The 20,365-nt window shown below is 44.6% G+C and overlaps 1 protein-coding gene across 1 annotated transcript in view; it reads right to left on the reverse strand.

Annotated features, from left to right (window-relative positions):
• Nucleotides 1–20,365, reverse strand: part of TBC1D9 (TBC1 domain family member 9) — a 198,260-nt gene that overhangs the window by 24,786 nt on the left and 153,109 nt on the right. The window contains exon 19 of the mRNA XM_033939755.1: nt 11,836–11,922. Within this exon, the coding sequence (XP_033795646.1) occupies nt 11,836–11,922 (87 nt within the window). The remainder of the gene's footprint in view (nt 1–11,835; nt 11,923–20,365) is intronic.

The raw sequence follows: 20,365 nt of genomic DNA on the forward strand, positions 1-20,365 counted from the left end.
CAGGGACAACTAATGTCAAGCAATCACCTAATAAACACACCAATACACAGAATGCTCCTCCATCAGTACAAATATCAAAATTAGCTCCCAACAGTAGTAACAAGCCCCCAATATTTATCCGTAACCAGAACTCCACAGTACCCCCCCCCCACCCCTCCAGCTTCAGCACCCTTCAGGAGGGACCCCCTGTTGTTTCTTCAGGTACGTCCCCCTCTAGCACTATCCCTCCCCCCCCCCAGAAAGAAGCTCAATGTAAAGATTCGATTTTTTCTAATATTCGTGTCCAAGTCCGGGTGTAAGTATAAAAGTACCCATGACGTTTTGCAATAGACAGTTCCATTTGAAAAATAAACTGAAGCTTTAAAGTCCAATCCAAATGAGTAGGTGCCAGACCCTGTTTCCAATGAGCTGCAATCAAGCATTTAGCGGCTGCCAAACCCCAGCGCCGGAGCTTGGTTTGCCAGGAATATAGACTAACATTGTAAAGGCCTAATAAACATCCCTGTGGAGAAAAAGGCAATAAAATCTGTAGCAAGTGTGATAAACATTCCACTACTTTCCTCCAAAAGGGCTTCAAAACTGGACAATCCCACCATATATGCAAAAAGGTCCCCCTATCCAGCCCACATCTCCAACACAATGCAGAAGCAGTGGGAAACATGCGATGGAGACGGGCAGGCGTATAGTACCAGCGGAGGACTACTTTATAGGCATTTTCCTTAATAAGTGCACAAGAGGAGGCCTTGCCCACTTCCAGGTGAATTCTAGACCACTCCACATCAGAAAAAGTACAGTGCAAGTCCACCTCCCAAGCCCGCTGATAGAGAGCCGGAAAAGAAAAGGAGCCCCGTATATATTGGTAAAGAACAGAGATGGGTTTAGGCATGTTCCTAAGAGTGACCCACATGTGAGCAAAAGGGTCGAGAGATTGAATGGGCCCCCTATCCCACTTCTGAGAATTAAGAAAATGACGTATCTGAGAATAGGCCAGAAAATCTCCCTCGGGCAAGGCAGCGCTAATCCGGAAGGTTTCAAAAGACACCAGGACCCCCTTCTGAAGCACATCGCGAAAGGTATATAACCCCAATCGTGCCCACCGCACAAAAACAGAGCTTTCCCCACCGGCTGGAAACATTGGCTCCTCCCGCATCGCACCAAGAATCGATGGGACTACCCCAGCCCCCCAGCGCCTTCTAGTAACACACCACATTTTCAAAAGATGTTCCAAAAACGGGTTCCCTGGAACAGCCAATTTCCTAATACCCATCGAGGAAGACCAAAGCCAATGTTTCAAACAGGGGCGTCCCACAAAATGCTGTTCCAGGCGCACCGCCAACTTAAAATCAGCGATCTCCCAATCTAATAAGAGCCGCAGCTGAGCAGCCCGGTAGTACCACAACAAATTTGGCACCGCACGCCCCCCTTTATCCCTGGCCGCCCACAAAGCAGCTCTAGAAATACGAGGAGGTTTCCCCTGCCAAATAAAATGAAAAAACAAACCATGTAACTGTTTCAGCACCAAATATGGGACTGCAACCGGCAGTGTTTGAAAGAGAAAGAGCAAACGGGGTAAGACATTCATTTTTAAAACTGCAATGCGACCCCACCAAGACAACCAAAACCCATTCCAGCGTTGAATATCAGTTCGGACTTGGTGAATAATCCTTGCATAGTTAGCTGTATACAATTGGGATAAATCAGTAGGTATATGGATCCCCAGATAGCGAATAACCCCAGGTGCCCAGCGAAAAGGAAACCGATCAGCTAACCGACGTTGATCCTCCACCCCTAAGGTTACACTCAACAATTCAGATTTATCCATATTTACCGTAAATCCCGAAACCTGCCCGTACTCCAAAAAAAGATCAACTAAAATCGGTAGCGAGTCCTCCGGATCCCGGACATACAATAACACATCATCAGCAAAGAGTGCCAACCGATGTTCAATATCCCCCACCGTCACCCCCAATAAGTCACCATGTTCCCGAATACGAGTGGCCAAAGGTTCCATAGAGAGAGCAAACAACAGAGGAGACAAAGGGCAACCCTGTCGGGTGCCTCTCCCTATGGAAAAAAAGTCACTATAAACCCCATTAATACACACTGTGGCTCTTGGAGCAGCATAAAAGGCCTGCACCCAGGTCAAAAAGAAAGCTCCCAACCCCATCCGCGTCATCACCTGCCATAAAAATTCCCAATCAACCTGATCAAAAGCCTTCTCGGCATCAATCGCCAATAAGGCAACTTTAGCAGATGTCCTCTGTGCAGCCCACATAAGGTGTAACGTGCGTCTAATATTATCACAAACTTGTCGTTTTTGAACAAAACCAGATTGATCCAAATGCACCAAAGAAGGCAGTACCCGACCCAGACGAAGAGCTAAAACTTTAGCTAGAATTTTTGCATCAGTATTCAGCAACGAAATCGGCCGATATGACCCACACCCCAGCGGATCTCTGTTAGGCTTAAGCAGGATCGAAATCCCGGCCTCCCCCATAGTGGAGGGCAACGGGGAACCTTCCCGCACCCCATTTGCAACCCGAACCAACAACGGAGCAAGAACCTCGCGAAATAGTTTATAAAACTGATTAGTATACCCATCCAGGCCGGGCGATTTCCCCAACTTCAAATTAGCAATGACTCCCATGACTTCTCCTAACTCAATAGGCTCATTAAGCAACTCCCTATCCTCGTCTGAAAGTCGAGGAAGCCGCAACTGCGAGAGGTACCCCTCAGTAGCCCTGGGATCTCTACCCTGCGAAGTCCCATACAAATCAGAATAAAATTTAAGGAAAACCAACCTAATAGCCGAGTCAGTACGATGCACCGTCCCCCCCGCATCTCGTATTGTCGTGATTGCTGCTCTCGCCTGTCTCAGTTTAATTAACCTAGCCAGACGAGACCCAGGTGTATTATTATACTCATAAACCGTTTGCCTCAAGCGGGTCCTCAAAAACTCATACTCCTCCATCTGTAGTAAAGAAAGCTCCGCCCGTACCTTAACAAGTTGCTCATATACTAAGGGGTCCTGGTGTCTCTGATGCAGCCTCCCTAACCGCTCCAGTCGTTCATGAAGCGCCAATGAGCGCTGAGCCCGCCGACGCTTATAACGAGCACCCCATTTTATAAAAATACCCCGAACTACCACCTTCAGGGCATCCCATAAAATCGCGTCATTGACCGTATCATTATCATTATTCTGGAGGTACTGATCTACTGTCTTGTTCACCTCCCGAACCACAACAGGATCCTTCAATAAAGACTCGTTAAGTCTCCAAAAACGGCGGCCCTCCCCGGCCCAATAACCCGCACAAGTTACCCACACCGGCGCGTGATCAGAGACTTGAATATCTCCAATTTCTGCCCGGCGAATCCCTCCCCATAAATTACGATGGACCCACAGCCCATCTATACGTGCATACGATCTATGTGCATGTGAATAGTGAGTATAGGTACGCTGCGTGGGGTGCAACAACCTCCAGCAGTCTACCAAGCCCAGAGAAGAAAATAAAGACAGTAAAGCCCGTCTAGCAGCCTTAGACGGTGACCGAGTCCCACCCACAGAGTGATCCAAAATAACATCAGGTGTAACATTAAAATCCCCACCAAGATACACTGACCCCTGCACAAAACCAACCAGGTCTTCTTTAATAGACCCAAAATAACTGGCTTGTCCTGTATTGGGGCCATACAAATTGATAAGGGTGATGGTACGGCCCTGTATAGTAGCCACAAGAGCCAAACATCGCCCCGCACCATCACGATAAACTTGATCAACTACTAGCCCTAGTCCCTTTCGTATCAATATGGCCAAGCCCCCCACTTTCTTCCCTGGTGTCAACCCCTGGTGTGTCCAGATCTGGTCATAAGTGTTGGAGCGTAAAACCGCCACATCACGAGGCCTCAAATGTGTTTCCTGAAGTATACAAACGTCCCATTGCATGCGTGCCAATTCCTTATACACAATACTACGCTTACCGGGACTATTAAGTCCATTAACATTCCACGAACCTACAGTAAGAAGCTTCTCATCTGCCCTTGCCCTCCCCTCCCCTCCCCTAACCCCCCCAATCCCCACCCCCCTCCCCCCACCCCTACGCTGCATCGAACCCTGTGCATTAGGATTCGCCAGCTTACAGAAAGTGCAATCCTCTCCCAAAGGCATTTATGACCCCTCTCAAAAACATTGAAACAACCAAAGTGCAGATCCACACACATACTCAACGTGCCACACCTTCTCCCCCCAACTGTACTCAACCCTCAAGCATTTCACCAACTCCCAAACCCCATTCAGACCAGCAAAAAACTCCCCTTGCCCCTCAAAGCCAAACAAGCAAGTAACAATATAACCCAACATCACATCTTGTAATAAAGAACTGGGTGTTAAAGAAAGTCACACATCTTTGGGGGTGCCAATATCAACCAGAGTCCCCAGCACAGCCAAGCCTACTCATAGAGGCTCCTCCGCAGCCAAAAGATCAAATCCGGCTCTGTAAAAGTAGTACAGTATCCGAACCCCAGTCAGGTGTGGGGTTTTGCTGGTTTCTTGCCAGAGCGCAATGCCGTAGTCCAAGATGCACTCTGCGCTGATGTGGATGCCACAGCTGGAGGCCGTTCTTCCTCCCGTACGGTCCCACAGCCCAGGGCTCGCATCTCCGCCCAGGCCTCCGACACTGTGCTCACCCTCCGAGATGTCCCATTAACGGTCAGCCACATCCCAAAGGGAAAGAGCCAACGGTATTTATGGCCCCCAGAGCGTAAGGCGTAGGTGACATCTTTAAACGCTCTGCGCTTCTGCAAGGTAGACCACACCAGATCCTGGAATACACCCACCGCCAAATCCTTCCACCGGAGTGTAGCTTGTCGTCGACCAGCCAATAAGATCCGCTCCTTCACCGTAAACTCCCCAAAGCAAGCAATGATATCACGGGTGCTCTGGGCTCGTGCAGCTCCCAGACTGCGGTGGGCACGCACCAGCACTATAGTATCAGGCAGGTCCGCTCCATCAGCTCTCAGCAAATGCTCACAAAAATCCCGTACCACTGCCTTGCAATCCCTGTACTCCTCTGTTTCAGGGATGCCCTTAAAGCGCAGGTTGCAGCGCCTAGACCGATTCTCAAGGTCCTCAACTTGGGTTTGGAGGTCCCGGAGTTCGGACGACAGGCGGGCAGAGGTCTCAGAATTAGAGGTCACCACCGTGTGGAGGGTAGCCACGTGGTCTTCCGACGCTGATACTCGGGCTCCTAGCTCACCAACCTCTGACCGCAGCTCCGCAATCGCCGCCCGCACGTCCCCTCGCACCCCAACAATTTCCGCCTTCAGCTCCTTAAACCAGTCCGTGATGGACTTCTGGGGCGCATCACCAACCTCCCCCCGCTGATCGGGGATCCCCTCGTCCTCCGACTCCGATTGAGTCGCCGGTCCGGCCGCCATTTTCTTTTTCTCCCCCATGCTGCCTGCCGCCTCCGGTCCCGATTTCTCCGGCGGATCGCCAAAGAATTTAAATTTATCTAGGCGCTTTCGGGTCGCCATGAAAGAGGGGGTCCGGGCCGTCGTGTTTTGTGGCAAAAAAGACGCGCTTTGGAAGCGCCAAGCACAAAAGTCGCAAAAGCCCGACGGAGCTTCTGCTTCACACTGCCATTCGGCAAGATGACGTCACTTCCTCCTCGCAGGCAGCATATTCTTGACTGATGGGTGACCTCCAAGCTAACAAAAAGCGGGATGGAGGGAAGGTTGGCCATTAGGAAAATAAATTTTGTAATACAGATTGGCCGAAGTGTCCATCCCGTCTGGAGAAAGCATCCAGACAATAATGTGATGTAAAAGTATGAACTGAGGACCAAGTAGCAGCCTTGCAGATTTCCTCAATGGAAGTGGAGCGGAGGAAAGCTACAGACGCTGCCATAGCTCTAACTTTGTGGCCCGTGACAGAACCTTCCAGTGTCAGGCCCGACTGAGCATAACAGAAAGAAACGCAAGCAGCAAGCCAATTGGATAGAGTGCGTTTAGATACAGGATGACTCAACTTGTTAGGATCAAAGGACAAAAACAGTTGAGGAGATGATCTGTGAGGCTTAGTGCGTTCAAGATAGTAAGCCAAAGCACGTTTACAGTCCAAGGTATGCAAAGCCTGTTCACCTGGATGAGAATGAGGCTTTGGAAAAAATACAGGTAGGACGATGGACTGATTAAGATGAAAGTCAGACACAACCTTAGGGAGAAACTTTGGATGTGTACGTAGAACCACCTTATCATGGTGAAAAACGGTGAAAGGTGGATCAGCCACTAGTGCATGCAACTCACTGACCCTCCTGGCAGAAGTGAGACCTATCAGGAAGACCACTTTCCAAGTGAGAAATTTGAAATGTGCTGTGGCCAAAGGTTCAAAAGGAGGCTTCATTAAAGCGGAAAGAACCACATTGAGATCCCAAACCACAGGAGGGGCTTGAGAGGTGGTTTCACATTGAAAAGGCCCCTCATGAATCTAGAAACTAAAGGATGAGCCGAGAGGGGTTTTCCATTAACCGGCTCATGAAAAGCAGCAATGGCACTAAGATGAACTCTGATAGAAGTAGATTTAAGGCCAGAGTCAGACAAGGAAAGAAGATAGTCCAACACCAGTCCCACTGCTGGAGACATGGGATTATGGTGATGTAAGAGGCACCAGGAAGAAAACCGAGACCACTTCTGTTGATAACACTGAAGAGTGGCCGGTTTCCTGGAAACATTAATGATAGAACGGACAGGCTGAGAAAGGAGAGAATGAGCCGAAGTCAGCCCGAGAGAAACCAAGCTGTCAGGTGCAGAGACTGCAGGTTGGGATGCAGAAGGGACTGTTGATGCTGAGTAAGCAGAGAAGGAAACAGTGGAAGAGGTATGGGTTCCCTGGAACTGAGTTGAAGTAGAAGGGAGAACCAATGTTGCCTGGGCCACCGTGGAGCGATGAGAATCATGGTGGCCTGTTCCCTCTTGAGCATGAGCAGCATGAGCGGTAGAGGGGGAAATGCATATAGGAAGAGACTGGTCCAATCCAGGAGAAATGCATCGGGCGCCAGACGGTGAGGAGAGTAGAGTCTGGAGCAAAACAGGGGCAGCTGATGGTTGTGGGGAGCTGCAAAAAGGTCCACTTGAGGAGTGCCCCATTGAGCGAAAATGGACTGAAGAGTCGAGGGATCGAGAGTCCATTCGTGAGGTTGGAGAATTCTGCTGAGATTGTCCGCTAAGGAATTCTGTTCCCCTTGAATGTAGACAGCCTTCAGGAATAAGTGACGAGCTGTGGCCCAAGACCAAATCCGTTGGGCTTCCTGACACAACAGGCAAGAGCCCGTCCCTCCCTGTTTGTTGATGTAGTACAATGCAACTTGATTGTCTGTGCAAATGAGTAGTACTTGAGGAAAGAGAAGATGTTGAAACGCCTTGAGGGCATAAAACATCGCTCGGAGTTCCAGGAAATTGATGTGGTGTTTCTTTTCCTGGGCAGTCCAAAACTCCTGAGTTTGGAATTCGTTCAAGTGAGCTCCCCAGGCGTAGGGGAAGGAATCTGTGGTAATGACTAGTTGATGAGGAGGTAGATGGAACAGCAGACCTCTGGATAGATTTGAAGATGTCAACCACCAAAGAAGCGACTGTCGAAGAGACGAGGTCACAGATATGTGTTGTGAACAAGGATCCGTTGCTTGGGACCATTGGTTCGCTAAGGTCCATTGAGGAGTACGCAGGTGGAGACATGCGAAGGGGGTGACATGTACTGTCGAAGCCATGTGCCCCAATAGCACCATCATGTGATTCGCAGAAATGGTAATCTGTTGAAACACCTGTCGACAGAGATGAAGGATGGTCTGAAGGCGGTTGGATGGAAGAAATGCCCACATCAGAACAGTGTCCAGAATGGCTCCAATGAATTGAAGTCGCTGGGTTGGAATGAGGTGCGACTTGGGTAGATTGATTTCGAAACCCAACAGTCGAAGGAAGTGAATGGTCTGGTTGGTGGCCAGCAGAACCGCCTGAGGAGAATGAGCCTTGATCAACCAGTCGTCCAAGTAAGGGCAAACCTGAAAATTGTGAGAGCGGAGATAGGCCGCTACTACAATCAGGCACTTGGTGAATACCCTGGGAGAGGAGGCCAGACCGAAGGGTAGCACCTTGTACTGATAATGGTTTTGATTGATGAGAAAGCGTAGATATTGCCTGGACGCCAGATGGATAGGAATATGTGTGTAAGCCTCTTTCAGATCGAGGGAGCATAGCCAGTCGCCCTGAGAGATGAGAGGGTGGCAAGAGAGAGCATTTTGAACTTCTCCTTGACCAAGCATTTGTTGAGATCTCTGAGATCTAATATAGGTCTGAGGTCTTCGGTCTTTTTGGGAACTAGAAAGTACCGGGAGTAAAATCCCTGACCTCTCTGATCTTGAGGAACTTCTTCGATGGCATTGAGAAGAAGGAGGGATTGAACCTCTTGAGCTAGACTTGTTGGAAGCAGACTCTTTTGGCAGGCCTAACGGCGGAGGAGTCTGAAAATTGAGGGAGTAGCCGTGGGCTATGATAGAGAGCACCCACTGATCGGTGGTGATAACTTCCCATCGAGTTAGAAAAATGTGTAGTCAACCTCCTATAGGTTGCGGAAGAGGACATGAGGGAGGAAGACTGGCAATGCCCTGGAGAAGCGAGTCAAAAGGGCTGAGTCGGTTTAGGCTGAGCAACAGGCTTCATGGCAGGCGGCTGTTGTTGGCGAGCCTGTTGTTGTTGCTGCCTTTGCCTCCGAGGCTGAGGAGGATGAGGCTGAATCGGCCGAGCAGAAAAACGCCTCTGATAGGACGTCTGCTGCCTGAAAGGACGAGGAGGAGGAGGTTTCTTTTTGGTTTTCAATAAAGTATCCCACCTCGTCTCATGAGCAGAAAGCTTCTGAGTGGTGGAATCCAGAGATTCTCCAAACAGCTCATCACTCAGGCAGGGAGCATTGGCTAGGCGGTCCTGGTGGTTCACATCAAGGACCGAGACGTGAAGCCAGGCCAATCGTCTCATCGCTACAGCCATAGCAGTAGCTCGGGAGGTCAGTTCAAAAGTGTCATAGATGGAACGGACCATAAACTTCCTGAGTTGCAAGAGACTGGCAGTGCATTGTTGAAAAGCAGAAAGCTTGCGGTCAGGAATATATTTTTCAAAAGAGGCCATCTGCTGGATAAGATGTTTCAGGTAAAAGGAAAAGTGAAACGCATAGTTATCTGAACGGTTGGCCAACATAGCATTTTGGTAGAGTCGTTTACCAAATTTATCCATGGCCTTGCCTTCTATGCCAGGAGGGACAGAGGCATATACACTAGAGCCTGCAGATTTTTTGAGGGTTGACTCCACCAGCAGAGATTCATGTGGAAGCTGAGGTTTGTCAAACCCTGGGATAGGAATAACCTTATAAAGTGATTCCAATTTTCTTGGAGTTCCTGGAATAGTAAGAGGAGTTTCCAAATTTTTGTAAAAAGTTTCCCGTAAGATATCATGAAGGGGTAACTTTAAAAATTCTTTGGGAGGTTGGTCAAAATCCAAAGCCTCTAGGAACGCTTTTGACTTTTTAGAATCAGACTCCAAGGGGAGAGAAAGGATGTCTGACATCTCCCTCAGAAATTTAGTGAAGGAAGAGTGCTCTGGCTTACTAGCAGGATCCTGCACCGATGGGTCAGCCTCATCCAATGAAAAATCCTCCTCGGTACCGAGGGGATCATCGGAGTCATCCCATAAATCAGGGTCCCGTACCGATGGGAGACGGACCTGAGACAAAGGAGTAGAGGATTCTATATGCTTGGTTTTGCGTACCAATTTGCCTGAACGCATCGACACCGTACCCGGTGACTGTAACACGGGACGGGTGTCAGAGAGCGGTACCGGATCAGAGGCCAAGTGAGCCGTACGTCGAAGAGACTTCGGCTCCGCCGACAACACAGGCATGGAAATGGAAGAGGCAGATTTAAGCGGTGCCGATAGCGTCGATGCCGATAACATAGGCTGGTCGACTATCGGTACCGCAGGCTCAGTGGGCACCGACACCGGAAGGTTCGGAGTTAGCAGAGCCGGGAGCAGGTGTTGTAATTGCTCCTTAAGCTGGACCTGAAGGATGGAGGCTATATGCTCAAACAGAGACGGTCCCGATGGCACCGGTACCGCTTTTTTCTTGCTCGGTACCTGTGGTGCCGCTCGACGCTCAGGCGAAGTCGATGCCGATGAAGAGGCAGTGACTTCTATGGGAGTGGAGCGTTTGCGGGGCCGGCGCGCAGTCTGCAGGACTTGGCTCACTGCTTGTTCGACTGGCGGGCCAAGGACAGAAGGGGATGGCTTCTTAGCCAGCTTACCTAAAGGATGCGACACCGAAGAGACCTCTTGCGGTGTCGAAACCACCGGTGCCTATGTGGAGGAAGTCGCCCGAGTCGACGCCGGTGGAACTTCCATCGCGGCACCGAACAGAATCCGCTGCTGAATTTGGCGGTTCTTCAAAGTTCTCTTTTGAAGAGAACTACAGCGGGTGCACGTTTCTGCCCTATGGTCCGGAAAAGAAAATACACCTTGAAGGTCAGGAGTGGAACTGGAGGGGGAGTGAACTCACCCAGCACCACTAGGTGTCACTCAAGATGGGGGATGATGGACCCAAAACCTCTGGGTGTTATCCAAGCTCAATAAGTTAAGACTAGAACCTGAGCAACGATGACCAGCTCAACTGTCACCTAGATGGCAATCAACGCTTATGCCATCTCCTTTTAATGTTTCCTATGTGTGATTATGTATCGTCTTCAGAGTCCTTTGTAGGATTCAAGCCCGGTGATGACTTATATTAGCCAAAGCTTTTGCTGGGGGGTTGTTTTTTTTTTTATAATTTATGTTCTGCATATCCTACAATTCTATGCAGATCACAAATTAATTAGGTTCTCAAGCACTTTTCCCTAACTGTCCTGGCGGGCTCCCACTCTATCTAATGTAACTGGGGCAATGGGGATTAAGTGACTTGCTCAGGGTCACAATGGGCAGTGTGGGATTCGAACCCACAACCTCAGGATGAACATAAGAACATAAGCAATGCCTCCACTGGGTCAGACCCAAGGTCCATCGTGCCCAGCAGTCCGCGCACGCGGCAGCCCAACAGGTCCAGGACCTGTGCAGTAATCCTCTATCTATACCGCTCTATCCTCTTTTCCAGCAGGAAGTTGTCCAATCCATTCTTAAACCCCAGTACCGTGCTTTGCCCTATTACGTCCTCTGGACGCGCATTCCAGGTGTCCACACACTCCACCGAAGCTGATGAAATCTTCAGTGCCAGTTCTTTCTTGCTATTCATATAGTGGCTTAAGAAATGGACATTAGCATTCCTGAAAGCTAAACTTTTCAAACAAACAACCCCCCCCCCCCCCAAAAAAAAAAAAACAAACTCCAAACAAACCCCATTAGTTTCACTTATTGGCACTCACAAACTGTCAAAAATGGCAGTCCAGCTGTCTTTATAGCAAAAGTCTTGTCAACAGGAGATTCTCTCAGTATATAGGTGTATTAATGCAGTGCTTTTCAACCCAGTCCTTGGAGCGCAGCCATCCAGTCAGGTTTTTGGGATATCAGCATGCAAATCTATCTCCTGCACATTCATCGTGTATTTTCTGAAAACCCGACTGGCTGGGTGTGGCCAAGGACTGGGTTGAACAGCAGTGCATTAGATAATTCTCAGATTATGGTAAACCACAATACACTTACACCCCGGGGAAATTCATCCTGTTTGTCACAAACATCCAGTATGTAGAGCAAATGAAGCTACGTCCCTCCCACCCCCTCAATAACACAGTGGAACTAGCAGCTTCCACCCACCACGTGTGCACTCTGGTGTGATGTCTTCAAAGAAGTACTGGGTCGCCTCAAAGGCAGAATCTGGTTCCTCTTGATCTGGAGACAAATCTAGTCAAGAAAGAGAAGAGTTAGCACATTGTACATGGGTAAGTCACTAATATATAGTGCAGGTTAAAGCTGCAAAAATTAAAAGTAGACACCCCACAGGAAATTTTTCTTCATCAAAATAGTAAGAAAACTGATCATATTAGCCACTCTGTCGTTAACTAGTTATAAGTATACCATTCAGATTTAGCATTTACTCCCTTACTTTAAAGCGTTATATAGGAAAAATCTGTTAGCCCAAACAATAGTTATTTAAAAAAACATGAATCACGGTAATTCAGTACAGCAGACACCTGTATTTAAGCTAGTAGAATAAAATGTTTCATAAACAGGGGAAGGGACTTATGTCCTGAGTTTATGCCTTCTAAAGGTGTTTAAATAAATAAATAAATTAAAAAAATAAAAATAAATAAATAAATTAAAAAAAAATATATATATATATTGGGAGGGTGTTACATTGGGTATAAAAACATCATCCAGCTAGTTTGTTCACCATTAATGCATACTAACTGGATAATGCAGACTTACATGCGAGAGTACTTATAACCTCCTAAACAGGCTTACACTCTAAAGGAAAAATTAGTACAGTACCTGTAAAGAACAAACACCACCAAACTTTAAAAAGGCTTAAATACAACACATTAAATCTGAGTTGTGAGTGGGAAATTCCTCCATCAATGCATCAAGCTCAGATTTCCAAACATTTTGCTAAATCTTAAACCAATCATCATTCTCATGTCCTTAGTTTTTTGTTTCACAACTGCAACTCAGGGTTTAGTGTTTTAAAGACAAATACACATTAATGAGAATGATTCGAAACCTGAGTGTATGGCATCGGCGGTTGGCATGCTAGATTCAGCTAGGAAACATATTTCACTGTATTATGGAGATGCAGAATGATACACGTGCTAATCAAAATAAGGGAATGGTAGCTCTTGGTCTAGGAACCCGTGGCCCAAAAGGACCTTCAGTAAGAGCCAATCCTGAATTATTATTACATGAACAAAGGAAAGAAGCCAAGCAGAAGCAAGTATTTTAAATTAGCGATTATAAATGATGAAGCTTGCAACTTAATACTCTTTCCATGTCCTACAATTATTTCTGTAAACAGATTTGAGCCTTATTTTAGGGATGAATCAGTATATAAAACCAAGGATTGGATTGGAAGTATGTATCCTAACCTTTTCAAACCAAGTAAACACTCAATGCTAGGAATATTCAGAGACACTGGCATGTACTCACTTCCCATGATACTAGACCAAAGAATATGCACGATAAGATAGTACACTCCACATTAGAGAGATGCTCAGACACAAAGCAAGAGTGTGGGACATGGACCGTGTGATCATTATAGTGTGAGGGGTCTCACTTGCACTCAATGGACAAATCCCATTATGGCAAATCTTATTTGGTAGCTAAAACTGGATGATATATATAACAAAAGTAGAAATACAATGTGTCCTTGTAGACCAGGGGTGGGCAATGAGGTTTCGTAATCCAGTCGGGTTTTTAGGATTTCCCCAATGAATATGCATGAGATCCATTTGCATACAATGGAGGCAGTGCATGAAACTAGATCTCATGCATATTCATTGGGGAAATCCTGAAAACCCGACTAGGAGTGCAACCCTCGTTGTCCACCCCTGTTGTAGACTAATATTTTTATCTCATTTTAAATTGTTTGTATTTTCCCACTGTAAGCTTTTAACTTTGCAGAAATTTTAGATGATTTCAATTTTAAATATCTATTTGTACTGTATGTATAATGATTGATTAATGTGAACCGCCTAGAACTCCTGGGTATGGCGGTATATAAAAATAAACTATTAATAATAATATATACAGTATGTGTGTGTCAGATGACACGTGCAATTAAGACCCACTTGATAGAAAACCATAGTTGATTGAACATGTTCTTTAAAATGCTCCTATGGTACCACTTTTTAACCAACCACATTTTCTCCGAATTGCAATGGATGATCATTAAACAGATCACCGAGTTTTATGGGGATAGGATTTTTTGCCTGCAGTTCCTGAGCAATTTTGGATTTGAGCTGCAGGCAGTTCAGCTACAAGGGCTGAATGAACTTGAGTAGAAGGCTATTTAATGGTATTGTGTCGCGCTCAAAGTTAATTGAAGAGGACAAGTTGAGAATTTCTTCTGCAAGAAGCTCAGCTAGTTTTTCTCTCTGGTTCCACCATTTTGTTAGGCGTACCCACTGTTGTGAGTCAGATGTGGCTCTGTCTTTAACCAAGTTATTGAGCATTTGGAGTTTGAAGAAAGACTAATCTGAAATAGAGCTTTGAAGAACCTCTTTGCTTAGAGTATAAATTGCTGAAATATAAGTGCAACTTTGCTATTCTTTAAGGAGTCTGCAGTTTATTGTTGATTTATTGTATTAGTACACTGGAGTTGACTATGGGACACTTGAGTGGCGCAGAGTTGGATAAATGAGTGATTTTATTCACCAGTTTTGATTTTTTTTACATTTTTGGTTCACACTCACACTTATGGTGGTAAGCTCAAGGATGTTTACACAAGTTGAAATGATAGCTTTACTGTAAATTAGGCGGTTTCCATTATTTCTTAGACTCCATATTACCAAGGGCCCTTTGGGCCATATGTTTATGGACTGTTACCACTTATTTTGACTAGCACATATTGTGCATTTCTGCACTACAGTACTATATAGCTTTTCTAGAAAATTTATACTGTATAGCAGGGGTGTCCAACCTGTGGCCCAAGGGCCGCCTGCGGCCCCGTGAAGTATTTCGTGCGGCCCCGTTCAAGGGCAATGCAGTGTTTTCCTCTGCTGCCCCCGAGTGTTTACTGTCTTGCCGGCTCCCTCTTCTGTCTTGCTGTAGCGTTTGCGCGGCCCCAGAAACATTTTTTTGGGCCAATGCGGCCCAGGGAAGCCAAAAGGTTGGACACCCCTGCTGTATAGTATTTGTTCAGTGAATGGATATGAGTATTTAGTTAGGAAGTATTGTATTGCACCTTATCCAAACTGCCCTAGAAAACATCCGATGTCTATTGTACTGCAGCAAGCTTCAGGAAGCAAATGAACATACAGATTTTATCTGGCTTATTTCCAAGATACACACTTGTAACTGAACAGCCTCATTAGTGAAGCTCAAACAGAACAAAGCTACCTTGACAGGAGTTATTTTTCTCTTGCATTAACTCAGCTCGTGTCCTTGTAGACTGCAAGCAGGTCTGGTCTATAGTATGGGTACAAGGTCAAAAGCATTCTGTTGAGCTTCCAGTGTTTTATGGGATTTTTTCATGTTCAAGTTCTTTAAAATTCAGTTACAAGGGAATCAATAGGGCACCCTATTGCGCAACAGTAGGCTTACTGATGGCGCGGAACAAACCCAAAATTTGAGATTAAAAATGACATGAAACAATTTGGGAAAATACCAACATTTTTTTTTTCAAATGAATGCACTTCCCTAGTTTCCCGTCTGTAAAGGCTCTTGTATTTTGTTTATTTAATGTTCATTTTTCCTTTCCCTACCCCCCTTCTAAAATTTATTTTAATATTTTTAGCTATGTAAACAGGCCAGATACACACTGATGATCGGTATATTAAAATGTAAATAAACTTGAAACGTGTGGTGTCTTACTGAGTAACGGATGTAGCGGTATATAAGAAATAAATTACATTACATTACATTACTGTGATATGAAATGGTCTTGCCCTGTTCCAAGTACCCCTGTAGATGTGTTTTGAGTGTGCCTGATAATAGATACGACTACTACTACCACTATTTATCATTTCTACAGCTGTGAAAAACAATGAAAAGCAGAAATTTGCAACATATGACAAGCTCTAGAAAGAGGTGGAGTGTCTCAAAGATATAGATCAGTGATTCCCAAACGTGTCCTGGGGGAACACAGCCAGTCAGGTTTTCAGAATATCTACAAGGGATAAGTTGACCATACGTCCCATTTTCAACGAGACAGTCCCGTTCTTGGACCGACCGTCTCATTGTCTCAACCCACCTTTTCAGGACGCCGAAATGTCCCATTTTCAGGGACAGTGTCCCGAAGCTGTGCACGGGGACACTGGGACGGGCGATCGCGTTCCCTCCCTGCCGCACCGATTCAAAGCCCGGTCCACCGCCGCTGCTTCTTGCCGACGTCAATTTTGACGTCGGAGAGGAAGTTCTGGGCCAGCCAATCATGGAATTGGGGGCGGGAACGACAATTAATAGATGTACTTTTTTTTTTTAAATTCTTTATTCATTTAACATTAAATACAAAGTACATACACATAAGCAATCAAGTAATATAGTCTATTGCACTCTTCTCTAACAAATAAACTAAAGCTGTTTTAACCCTCTCCCTCCCCCCACCCCTCCTGGATATGTATAACAATATTTCATGACTCAAAGGGAAATACTAATAATAATATTACCACTTATATTATAACTTACAATATTTTGTTAACGGGCCCCAAATGTCTTTAAATTTGCTATGGTGTCCCCTCTGCAAAGAATTCATGTTTTCAAACTTATAAATCTGACACAGGGATTCCCACCAGAAGCTATAATTTAAGTTATCCCAATTTTTCATTATTATTATTTCCTTCATAGATATCCCCTTTTGATGAAAAAAATAAACGGTCATGTTAACAATGGAGCGTTCATGACATCAATATGCATACACTGCTTCCTTGGTATGCAACTCTCTCATGTATATTGTGGATATCTTAAAAGTCTGACTGGCTGGGGTTCCCCTAGGACAGGTTTTGGAATCCCTGATAGTTATGAGAACGTTTTCCAGGAGTGTTCCTTAGCAGCAACTATGATAGTGATAAGCTATAGAAAGTTGACCTAGTGGAGTTATTTTGTTGCAGTACCTGTTGTGTCTAATTTAAATCTGGTATTTGTGTGTCGTGCAATACCTATATAGGCTCAAGGCGACACAGCGAGAAAAGGAAAAACTTAAGAAAGACTTAAGACACATAAGAACATGGAGGGTAAGAAAGGGATTTAGCAGGAGATTGAAGAACAATACTTAGAAATTACAGTATGAGAGTTCTTAATACTAGGGAACTATTACTAAGGGTAGTGTTACTTAGGTCAAGGATTTTTGGTCTGAGTGCAGGTTTAACTCAGTTATTGGACAAATTCTTGGAATCAAGGTACTGATTGTGGTATATGCCTAGTAGAAAGGGTTTCTCTTAGTGAGGAATTACATTTCCTGGCACAGAGATTGTTCCATTCCAGTATAGAGAAGTTGTAATTTGGTGTTCTGCCACTAGGTGGTAGTGCACAATAAAGGATTTAGTGAATGCTACACTCTGGTGATGAAAGCAGCTAAAGGCTATTATTACTACTTATCATTTATATAGCGCTGAAAGGCATATGTAATGCTGTACATTTTGACATTTATAGACAGTCTCTGCTCGGAAGAGCTTACAATCTAACCTGGACAGACAGACACGACATATAGGGGTTGGGGATGCAGAACTTAAGGTGAAAGGAGTCGAAAGCACTCTAAAAGAGGTGGACTTTTAACTGGGCCTTGAACACTGCCAGAGACTAAGCCCGTCGTAGGAATTCAGGCAGCTTATTCCAAGCATAGGGCACAGCAAGGAGCTGCAGCACTAAACCTGACAAATGTACTCTTCACCTGTTAAGTATTACATGGATCTCTGTTAAGTCTATTTTGACTTGACACACTGGCCTGGAAAGAGGTAGAAAATACTTTTTGTTAGAAACTTAAACTTGTCCAGACCACATTTTCTCTCAGGGAAACTTAAGTGGTGTACAGTATAATCACGTTATAATGGACTCGCTTATAACAAGAATATCGCTTTACCCGGCCTGTGCGCCTTTATAAACATGCAGAAAATCACTGCATATAGCTGACTCGCATATAATGAACAAACAATTTGGTCCCCAGAGCTGCTTTTAGCTGTAGTTTTTGTTCGGCTATAATGGACATGCAGGCTCCGCCTAAAAGGCGCGTGCCGTGCCGGTGATATAGTATCAAAATGCAGCCCAGAAGAAAATGACAAGAGTATTTTTCTTTCCAGTACAGTATGACATAATGGTTTAGATTAGAACATCTTTTAGTGTTCTGGTTTTGCAATCATTTCGTGCCATACCAATGTTTTGCCGAGTTTTGTTATTGATGTTGCTGATATGGTTGTGCAATGACTGTTGTTCATTGATTGTACATTGTTTCAAGTTGACCTAAATAAAGTTTAAAAAAAAAAAATGCAACTCTGGATATAACAGACTGTTTTTGCAGGTCCCTTGAAGTCCGTTATAACGAGATTATACTGTACGTGAAAAACCCCAAAAAACCCCACCACACTAAAAACCAGAGTACAGATAGATGAGTAAAAAAGCAAAATGCAAACAGTCTCATAAGAAAAAAAAAAAGTTTTAAGGTGGACTAAAGCTTAACCTACATGCAATCAGAAATCAAAACAAACACTTAATATTCATACATCTAAATCTGCCAAACAATCCTAATTAAAATTTTACTAAAAGGCTGCCATAAAGCCATGTTTTATTTGGACTCAGATTTGAGTTCCTTTAGCAATTTGTCCCATAGCTGAGGGATAGCTTCTCCCCCCCAAAACTTCCTCTCAAGTTTTTGGAACAGGGAATTGTCCGAGATATGGCTGGGAACAAAAAGCATCTTGCCACAAATTATTTACCTCGAGTTAACATAGCTCTCCAGGTTGAAAACTGAAAACAAATCTATTGATTAAATATTCAATTGCTTAGGATGGAATGTAAAGGACTGTGGTCCTATGTGATCCTTCCAGTTGAACTACCATAATGATAGGCCAGTCATCTTGGTTGATGTCAATCTAATCTTCTATTTGTGCATAGGTCATACCTATACAGGCTCAAGGCAACTCTAAGGAGAGGGAGAGGAGAGAGGGGAGGTAGAAAAGGTAGGAGGGAGAGGAAAGGGAGAGAAAAAGAAGGAAGAGTGGAGGTGGGAGGGAAGGAGAAAGGGAAGAGAAGAGAGGGTGAAGGAGATTAAATATCGAACAGATGGGTTTTCAGTTTTCTTCAGAAGATGATGTGGCAAGGTTCAGTTCTGGTCCTTTCTGTAAGGCCATTCCAAGTTTTTACTCCTAGAAAAGTAAGCATGGAGTGGAAAACTCTTTTATAGCGAAGATCTTTTGTGGATGGGAGATTTAGCAGCATCTGTTTGTGGGTTCTGTGAGAAGTAGACCATGCTATTGAGAAGAGCTGGATGAGTGGGGCCGCAGAGTTTCCATAAAGTATGCGGTGAATGATGCAAAATATTTTGAATGTTATTCATGATGAGATGGGTAGCCAGTACAATTGTTTGAAGGAGGATGTGACCGAGTCATATTTTCTTAGGTTGAAGATAAGTCTTACGGCAGTGTTTTGGATGAGTTGCAATTTGTGAATTAGAGCAGGGTTGATTCCCATGTAGATGGAGTTGCAGTAGTCCAGTTGTGGTAGGATCATCAGTTGTATGATTAAGGCAAAGTGGTGTTGGTGAAAGTACGGTCTGATTAGTCTTAATTGTTTCAGGGTGTAGATAGATTTCTTCCGGAGACTAGATATGGTTAAAGTGAAGTCCAGTATGCAACCTAGGATTTTGGAGGACTCGTCTATGGAGAGGGTTTCGCCTGATCGAAGGGTGATGCATGTTGGTGTCGTTTGCTGGGCCATATGGAAGTACAGAATTACATGGACTTGATGGAGAAGTGAGAGATAAAACGGGGACAGCCTTGAAAAAGCATGAACGGTGAAACATATAGGCAGAATTCCCCGGCCAACTAAGAAAAGATAGGTGATGAAGAATCTTTTAAATAAGTTAAGTTAATTAAGTTATGAATGAAGTAAATTAAAAATTAGAAAAAATAAGGAAGAAAAACATTTCTCTGAAATCAGGTACAATCTAATCTTTTTCTATATTGCTTCACTTATTCTCAACCTCTAAACTTGTTATAGGAAAAAAATTTAGATTTACCTTGAAGAAATATTTCTTTAATTCTTTTATTGAAGTGATTTCTTTAGTTGATATTCAGCCCCAATAATAATGTGGACTTGATAATACTTTAAGTTTGGTAATTTTGAATAGTATGTAATTGTCTGCAAATTATGTTTGTAACAAATGAATAAATTTATTAGAAAAAATAAAAAATAGAAGGGATCGATGACGATTTAGCAGTTCTATACAAAAATGTGAAGGAACAGCTGTGCTAAATTCTGATGATCCAAGAAAAGGTTAAAAAAAATATATGGAGTTTGATATATGATATATAAATTGATTAATAAAAGAAGTTTCAGCATCCTGTCCTATATGATAGGGTCAGAGAATAGCCCTAACCTTTTACACCTCTGAAGGCAGCGATTCAAAGTGGTCAAGTTGAATGGGCTATGAAAGAACACTGAAGAGTCATTTAAGTCAGAATTGCCTACGTCAAACATAGTA

The sequence above is a fragment of the Geotrypetes seraphini genome, chromosome 1, assembly GCF_902459505.1.
Source record: "Geotrypetes seraphini chromosome 1, aGeoSer1.1, whole genome shotgun sequence".
Lineage (NCBI taxonomy): Eukaryota > Metazoa > Chordata > Amphibia > Gymnophiona > Dermophiidae > Geotrypetes > Geotrypetes seraphini.